Source organism: Phasianus colchicus, chromosome Z (assembly GCF_987193195.1).
Source record: "Phasianus colchicus chromosome Z, bPhaCol1.hap1.1, whole genome shotgun sequence".
NCBI classification, from domain to species: Eukaryota; Metazoa; Chordata; class Aves; order Galliformes; family Phasianidae; genus Phasianus; species Phasianus colchicus.
The window spans coordinates 6,328,676-6,337,731 of NC_143476.1; the positions used below are offsets into that span (position 1 = coordinate 6,328,676).

Below are 9,056 nucleotides of genomic sequence, written 5' to 3' on the forward strand. Positions count from 1 at the left end.
GGCAAGCACGTTCCGAGGGAAATGTTACGTGGCTTTTGGTTTAACAGTTCAGATCTGAGAAGTGCTGCATGCAATAGTTGGCCTCTCTTTTCTTCTTGTTACAGGTTGGATTTTTCCCAGGGGAGTGTGTGGAACTGATTAATAAGAACATTCCTGAGGCACTCATCAACTCTGTGCCAAAGCCAGGTACGGATGTTACATTTGATGGTGTGGGGAAGCAAAATGAAGTCTTTTTTGGGGTGTGTTCCGTGTTTAGTACCTCCTTTATCCATCCCACATTGTCCTCTGGGTTGATGATTCTTCATGCACACCATGGGGCAGAGATTTGGCCCAATCCTCCTGTGTTTATGACTGGACTTGGCAAAACTATAGAATCTTCATAGAATGGCTTGGGATGGAAGGGTCCTCAAGGATCCTCAAGCTTCCACTTCCCTGCATCAGGCTGTGCTGCCAGCCCCCACATTTAATGTGAGACTAGATCAGGCTGCCCAGGGCCCCATCCAACCTGGCCTTGGGCTCCTCCAGAGATGGGGAAAATCCCTTTTTGTATGTACTGGTTGGTAATGTTCTTCCCGTTCTGACGTGCTCTGTAGAATGTGCTGTGCTCGGCCTCGTCCAACGGAGCCAGACCTGAAATGACCTGGTTTCTTCCTTTTGTTGTGCAGTGCCCAAGAAACGCAGCAAGATCCTCACCTTCCTTCGTTCCTTGGTGAAGGCCCGCCCAAAGAAACTGACCGAGCGGGAGGTGGAGAAGGAAAGGGTGTTTGGCGGTGACCTGGGAGAGCATCTTCTCCACTCCGGTCGTGATGGTAAGGAGCTGCCCATTCCTGAGATCTTCCTCTGCTGGGCATCTAAAGAAGATGAAAGGGAGCTCATATCTAGCAGGGGGCAGGCTGATAGCCATGGAGACACGTGTAATGGGAGTTGATGGCTGAAGGATAAAGTGAGGCGGATGCTCCTAAGAGACAAGCACATCTGTATTTGCTTCAGCCAAGCCTGGCTGGGCTTAGTGGATGGGATGTGAAGCACAGCCTGCAGCACGATTGAATCAGGAGCTCCACTGACGGCTGGCACGTGTTCTTCAGTCCCCCAGGTCCTCCAGAGCTGCGCTGAGTTCATTGAGCAGCACGGCGTGGTGCAGGGGATATACCGCCTGTCCGGCGTCGCGTCCAACATCCAGAGACTGCGGTAAGAGTGCTGCGACTGACACAGCCTGAGTGCATCTGGTGTGGCTTTGGGCTTGCCTTCCTCTCGCTCAACCGGGTTTGCGTCCCTCTCTCCAGGCAGGAATTTGAGTCGGAGCAGATTCCTGAGCTCACCGTCCGGGACATTCACAGCGTGAGCTCCCTCTGCAAGATGTACTTCAGGGAGCTCCCGAACCCTCTGCTCACCCACCAGCTGTACGGCAAGTTCTCGGTAAGCACAAGGCCACGTCTTTCATTTCCCTCTTCCTGGGCCTCTTGGCAGATGGCTGCAGCAGTGCCCCAGCTCGGAGACCCTTTTGCTGTCAGCCCCACGAGGTTTACTCGCAGTGGTGTACTAGCCTGATTGGTGTCTCGCTCCCTTTCTGCACTACTCCAGGATGCTGTTGGTGCCGCTACGGAGGAGGAGCGGCTGCTCAGAATGCAGGACGTCATCCAGCAGCTGCCCGCTCCTCACTACAGGTCAGTGCTGCCCTCAGCCTGCTGAGCTCAGCCCTGCTGCATTGCAGAGGGCAACGATGCGGTTCCAGGCTCTGTCTCACGCCGGCAACACGATGTCTGTGTATGCTGAAGGGTTGAAGGCTCCATGGGCTTACTTTATGGGGTCAGTTCCTGGGCACGGGGGCACGCTTGGTGCAGCTGATGGCTGCGGCTGTGCTGTGCTGGGGCTTGGTGCTGCAGCGTGGCACTCAGTCAGGTTGGATCTACTTCATCTTCGGTGACAGTAGCAATCACAAGAAGTAGCATGAATGGAGGTTTGCTTTCTGAATTGCAGCACGGCATGCTCGTTGGTGCTGAACGTTTGCCTCTCTTGTTTTCCAGGACACTGGAGTTCCTGATGAGACACTTGGCGTGTCTGGCTGGGAGCTCCACCATCACAAACATGCATGCCAAGAACCTAGCCATTGTGTGGGCTCCAAACCTCTTAAGGTAAACTTCTGGTTCTGTTTCAACACTTCCTATGTTCTCCAGTTAAGAAAAACAGACCTCCCTTTTTCTCCATCAAATGTGCTCTTCTCCTGTAAAATCTGTGGCTGACAGAAGCGCAGGAGCCTGGGCTGTTCTCCAACCCCACGGGCACAATGTCTAGGTGACAATTTCTGCAGCCTTGTTGAGATGGGACTGACGTATCCTTGATCATCCAGGCGAATTTCTGCAGTGGCATCACTGACTGCCCACTGCGGAAGTCTCCAGAGCCTCAGCTGACAGCTTTTGGCTGCAACAATTCAGACTCGGGGAAACGGTCTTGGAGAAATGACTTCTAAAATCTGCCTTTTCTACAGATCACAGCAGAACGAGTCTGCCTGCGCCAGCGGAAGAGCTGCCTGCATGGAGCTGCAGACACAGTCGGATGTGGTGGAATTCATCATCAACCACACCGACGTCCTCTTCTGCTCCAAATTCAGAGCAGACATCGCAGATGCAGCAGGTGAGTGTCTTCCTCCATTAGCTTGATCTTGACCTGACACCTTGATCAAATGCAGGCCTCCTGCAGGACCTTTGAGATACTCTTTTACCATCAAGGGGACAGCAGACCTCTGGGCTTCCATTAGGGTATGGCATCCTGTTGCTGGATGCTGAGAATGTCCAAGCCCAAACTTCACAAGGAGGAAACCATCATTATTATGGTTTGCATGCAGGAGAACTTTGATGCAAGTGTGGCAGCGAAGCTTTCTCAGTTCCCTGCCCCTTTTATCTAGGGGTGAGCTCTCTTAATGATGACCATGTCCTTTGCCATAAACAGACCTCTGCCCACATGGTTATTTTGAGCTCCTCTTCTTCCAGAGGCTGGGATAAGCAAGCCTGAGAAAAATACAGCACCTCCCCCAGAAATCTGTTGGCTGTGCTGCTGCTTTCTGATCCTCGCTCTTACCTGTGGTTTTCCCTGACAGGGCACAATTCTCTCCCAGGGCCCAAGTCTGTGGGGGTCTCTTCTGCTGCAACAAAGCTGCTCAGCCTGGAGGAGGCACAGGCACAGAGGAGAGGCCACAGCAGCTCTCCTGTTGTGACAGAGAGCAGCCGGGACATGGAAGTGGAAGAAAGCCCTGCAGCTGGGCAGGGCAAATTCCACACAGTCATCGACTTTCCATCTGACAGGTAAAGAGGACTTTCTTTTCCAGCACCCAGCATCATTTTTTGGCTGGGTTTTTCTGTTTTTCTGCAGAAACCAGGCAGTGCTAGGAACAAGCAACTGCTGCCAAGAGCTCAGTGCAGCTCTTCCCTCACCCTGCACCACGCACGACTCACAGCATTGGCTGTTTTCTCTCTCCAGGCAAAATCCACCCAGCAAGAGTGAGGAATCACCAGCTAGCAGTTGGTGTTGCTGCTTCAGCCTCAGAAAGCCATCCTCTGGCAGCAAACGCCAACTGCAGCGCAATGCCAGGCAGCCCTCAGAAACAGCAGTGGTAGTCCTGGCAGGTAAGGGTGCAAATGCAGCTTCCAAATCCCTGCTTTTCAGGAACATCGAATTCAAGTTTGCAGTGCACTTGTATCTCCTTCTGGCATTCCAGCCCCTGCCTAGCATCTTCAGTTCACCCCTGATCAAGAACCACTGTCGTAATTCAGCTTGTGAAAGTTTGACACTAACCCCTGTGTATCCTTTCTAGGTGAATCGAGCCCTTGCCAAGCCATAAGATCCAGGGCAAGTAGCGAGGATGCTCTCTGTGCTTCGATCAGTGGAGAGCTCTTAGGAAGCACAAATTGCTGCAGTTCCAACAGCAGCCTTCCATCTGACATCATTAATGGAGAGAAGGAGCTCATCGAAGTCCATGCTCTCATTACACCTGGCTCTGCTGAAGTTGCTGACCTGGGCCTGCCAGACACCACAGTCACCAGCCTGGATTGTAACCAGGAGTCTCTGCAGTGCAGCCCATCCCAAGCACAGTGTGAGTGCCCCAACAGCAGCACCTCCATGCAGGAGCAGGTCAGTGTCAGTGAGGAGGAGCAGAGCCTCTTGCAGGGGGACTTTCAATCAGGCCTCCAGTCCCAGGCACCGGACAGCAGCACTGAGAGCTCTGAGCCACTCTCTCCATGACAAGGCAGGATGAGTCCCATCTTCACCATGGACCACTCCCACCCTCCTGTCCTTTATATAATAATAAAAGCACACTCGTGCTCAATCAACGCCTTGACTGCCTCCAGAGTCTTCATTCACACGGACTGGGATGAATGCAGCACACAGCAAGGCACCCCAGCTTGCAATGCTGTGGCTGTGGGGTGTGTGCAGCACAGCTCCAGGTTTGTTCCTGTTTTGTCTGGCTTTGGGATGTCTGCAGGGGGAGCTCTGCTACCATTTGGCATGGTAGCAAATAATCTCTCGCATCCTGGATGCTGCTCATGATACTCCCAAGCTTCCTGGCTGTGGCTTTGTGATGCTTTTCAGGGCTTTCTGATGCATTTTCATGCCTTGGCCGCTCCTTAACACCTCTCTCCTCCCATCATGTCCTTTCCTGGCTCCCACCTACGAGCTGGCCGTGCAGATCATCTCCAGACCTGTCATCATCATATTGCAGCAGGAGAAGCTCCCCCTGGCCAACATCAGGCAGTACTGCTTGGTCTGCAGCTCAGTGGCCATTTCCCTTTTAGGCGGCTCCTGCAGAAGAATCAAGCAGCAGAACCTTTTGCTCACCCTGCAGCACACAAATGCTACAAAAGCAGAAACAACGTGGGAATCTCTGGGTCTGCAAGACTTCACAGACACTCACCGACTCTGTCTGATGGCTCCCTCCCATCCTTGATTTCCTTCTCCCCTTCTCCTCGTCTGATCCCACTGCTGAGCCATGATCAAGCTGCCCAGTGTGGCAGAGCATCGTGCAGAGCCGTGCTGGCACCTCCTCCCCTTCCTCTCCTGCAGCTCAGCGTGCAACCTGAGCAAGTTTTTTTCTGAGAAAGTGACCAGCTCTTTTCCATCCCTTTGCCCCTACAAACAGTTGTCCAGAGGATCTCGTCCAAGAATTCCTGGAACAGCCTGCAGCTGGCTCTCCTGAAGTTCAGGCTCCTGCCTTTGCTTCCTGCCAGGCCCGCATTCCTTGAGATCACCAACTCAAGGAGGGCATGGTCACTGCAGCCCTGACCGCCTCCTGTCGTAACCCCTGGTGTGCACCATGTCCAGCAATGCTTCCCTTCTGCTTGCTGTGCCCAATGCCTGCACCACAGAGTGATTCTCACTGCACTCCAGGAGTCTGTCAGATTGCTTGCAGCCAGCCATGCTGATTTCCCAGACTGACTGGAATCCCCCATCAGGATGAGAGTCAGTGAGTGCGATGCTTCTGCTGGCTGCAGTAAGCAGCTCCCACCAACAAGCTCTCTTTCCAGGCGGCTGTAGCAGACCCTCACCTCCAGAAGCCCTGCACTGCTGCACTTCCTGATTTTACCCACAAGTTCACAACCTGGTCATGGCTCTTCTTAGTTCTTTGCAGTCAACTTCTCATCATAGAGGGCAAATCCCTTGCCTTCCAGAATTCCATAGTATCAATTGTGTCTGCTTTATGTCAGGATTTTTTTTCTTTCCTTTCTTTTTCCATTTTCTAGATAGGAAAATGAATTTCTGAGCCAGGAGAAGCAGAAGTGAAACAGTCTTCCTGGCACTGCTCAGGTTGCATGAGTTGCCAAGTGCTCCTCAGGTAATGTGTGCTGAAGAGCTGACCTTGGTGGCAGGGGCTGTGGCTGCATTTTGTGCCTGTCATGCGGGAATACAAGAAAGCCTATTCAGAGCAGGAGCTGCAGAGCGAGATAAACATCACGAGAAGGTAAGGCTGAGAAGCAAGGACACCTCCAGAAAGAAGAGAAAAACTGAGTCAAGTGAGCTGCGTGACGGCCGTGTGATGCTGACCATGATTGGAGGAAGAGCGCATGGCTGGGAATGACTGATGGCTCTGGTTGGATGGGTGCCTGTGTGCACAGAGGTAAGGAGTGTTTGTGGGATGTTTTGCTGGCATCTAACGGCTGTAAGGGGAAGTCAAGAGAGAAAACTTGTGAATGCATAGAAGGGATGTTAAAATCTGGAACAGACTGTTTGGATCAGTCACAGCTGAGTCCAGATTGCCACACTGCCAGAACCTGGGGCCTAGGATTTTCCTTTAAGAGTGCCAACTGCTTATTTTAAGTGATACAAAGTAACATTGAAAAAAGCTTCCCTCCTTGCATTAGAATAAGGCATTGATATTTGATGTTTCTGTCTTTCCATTCCTTTAGCAGCCTGGGTGTTGATGCAGCTGCATGCATCTGCTGCCCTCCCCTTCTGTTTTGTGTAAAAGAACAGTAAAATATGCAATCAGTGTGAGATCTTTCTGAAGTATTTTACTTTATTTGCCCCTAGGCTGCAATGGCTGGGAAATGGCAGTGTCACCCAGGAGCCCACACGGCGACCTGATGTCTCATTGTTGGGGTCTATTGGAAACCACCACGATGACAAAAGAATGCCTGGGATTCCTCCGGCCCAAATGCCAAACCTTGCACTTGGCTGTGCTGAACCTCATGAGGTTCACCCAGGCCCACCTCTCAAGTCTGCTGATCTCAAACAGATGTCATTTTTCTCGTGTCCTTCCATTCCGAGTCCATCTGTTCCCCAAAGCAAAAGAATTTGGAGGGAACCACCGACAGTTATGTGAGCGATTTCAGCGTCTATTTCTGATCATGGCAACAACTTCAGAGGTCACACTTAATTTACGGTGCCCGTTGTAATTCTGACCAAGGCTGCAGTTGCAGCTGACTTCCCAAGGCTGCAAGACGTGGTGGTGACACAGCCTTGTGCTTCTGCATTTGTGCTCTTCCCACGTTTCCTTTCTGTGTCTCGCAGGTCAGCTCCTGCTGGAAGCAGATGGTATCCCAGTGTGAATGAAGGTCAGTGCAGGAGCAGCTGCTGATGGGAGGAAGGAAGTCCATGCTGAAGAGCTCTGAAGCATCTGCAGGTATGGTTCTGGAGGAAGCAGCAGTGATGTCGGAGGGCTCCCAGCAGGAAGCTGTCTCATCCAAATGCTTGCTGAGTGGTTGGAAGGGAGCTTTCTGCATGACAGCAGCACCAGTTGCTTGCTTCAAATGCTGCCAAGACAAGGATTAGCACGAGTTCCAGTATCTACAGTATCATCACGAATCACGATAGGATTACAATGTGTCCTCATACAAACGCAGCCATTTCTCTCTGAGTCCAAAGGCTGTCCGGAAAGCATCTGTGAGGTCTCTCACACCAAACCACTGCTGTCCGTGTGGGATCTGACTCATTAGGGTATAGGGGTTAGGAACCACAGGCTGTCTTTTGAGAACGGGTTCAGTCATTTCCTTACATCTTGCACCAGCCGATACGTGCCATCTGCCTTCCGTGCCGACAGGATTGGGGTGTTATAAGGCCACAGACAAGGTTCCAGAAGACCATCCTTAACCACTGTCTGTGTTACAGCTTTTAGACCCACTCTCCCTTCTAAGGCTATGGGATATTGTTGCTGTTTCACAGCTCCACTCCCTCCTTGGGCAGTTCTTTGTAAGGGAAAATTGTGAGTCCACCCCGATTTCCTTCCCCTGCCCACACCTTTGGATTCATTTCTTCTTCATCACAGCTGATAACACATTCATTGACACCTGACATCTGTTTCACAGACTTGCAGCTGTAATCCTCATTTAACTGTTAAATCTCTCCCCCATAAATCGGTCCCTGCTTCAGGCACAGAGAACAATTGCCCTGCAACTATTTTATCTTTCCATTTTAACTCTGTGGTCTCCAAGAGTGGAGCTGTCATTTCTGATCCCTCAGCCCCAGTTATGCACAACAGCCACATCCAGATACACATCTGGTACCTCTGAACTAGCTAATGCTGTAGGATGGAATGTTGTTTCTGCACTGGCTATCAAATGTGGGATTGCTCTGAAGCAGTACAGCACAATGTGTTTTGTAATTTGCCCTTAGAAACAGTTTGAAAAAGTAGAAAGACTTTATTAGTATTAGTATTAGTAAAAAGAAGTTATTTCATAACATATTTTAGAAATACAGTTGTTCAATCATGTGATCAATTCTCACTTACAGAACTGTAATAGTTACAAATTGCATGGGTATAGCATTAAGGACCAGAAAGCATGTTGTAAGGCCATTCTGTTTGGATAGGAGAAGCTCAGCAAAAGAAAAACAGACTCCAAAGAAGCCAGGGCCTCCACACAAGGCCGAATTGACTCACTCTGTGGGCAGGTGGGGATGCAACAGGCAGGCATCAAGAGACTCCCCTCTGTCCTCCTTCCAAACTTCTCTCTCTTCAGGGATGAGCAGGTGTCCAGAAATAGTGGCCAAGTGTTGATAAGCAGCTGTCAGACGTTCAATAATTAGTAGTACACCTGCTGAGCTAGCAACAATTGGTGTTTAGCCAGTCACACACACACACACAGAATGGCCCGGGTTGGAAGGGACCTCAAGGATCAGGAATCTCCAACCCCCTGCCACAGGCAGGGGCACCAACCTCTGTACCACTGCACATATGAACATTGCTGGATAGAAACAGCAGTGTGGGAAAAAACTGTATGCTGTGGATGCAAAGGGTGAATGAGAATGGCTTAACAGCTGTCCCACAAGGAAAAGCAATCCCTTACCTGCTGTGCCATACTCATGGCAACACCAATGCAGATGCCAGCAGCTGATGCCCACAAGGACAGCCAGCCTGGACTTATTTTCATTACATATCTTTGTCCTGATGTCCTTGTAGAACATGGGACATTTCACGATCTCAGCAGAAGAGGGCAGAAGGGGTCCAAGTTGCAGGCACACTCTCCTCTTTTTCTGGAACACAAAGAGAACATGAAAACCAGATGTGTTTCCCTGCCCATGGCAAACACCAGACTTTCCATCCTTACAGTCCTTTCTGACATCAGCAGCAA

At 50.9% G+C, this 9,056-nt stretch overlaps 1 protein-coding gene across 1 annotated transcript in view; it reads left to right on the plus strand.

Annotated features, from left to right (window-relative positions):
- The window catches only part of LOC149912323 (rho GTPase-activating protein 32-like), a 28,454-nt gene extending 24,205 nt beyond the window's left edge, over nucleotides 1–4,249 (plus strand). The window contains exons 4-8 of the mRNA XM_090131000.1: nucleotides 2,025–2,132; nucleotides 2,486–2,631; nucleotides 3,095–3,299; nucleotides 3,475–3,620; nucleotides 4,245–4,249. Of these exons, the coding sequence (XP_089987126.1) occupies nucleotides 2,025–2,132; nucleotides 2,486–2,631; nucleotides 3,095–3,299; nucleotides 3,475–3,620; nucleotides 4,245–4,249 (610 nt within the window). The remainder of the gene's footprint in view (nucleotides 1–2,024; nucleotides 2,133–2,485; nucleotides 2,632–3,094; nucleotides 3,300–3,474; nucleotides 3,621–4,244) is intronic.
- Nucleotides 4,250–9,056: the final 4,807 nt, after the last annotated feature.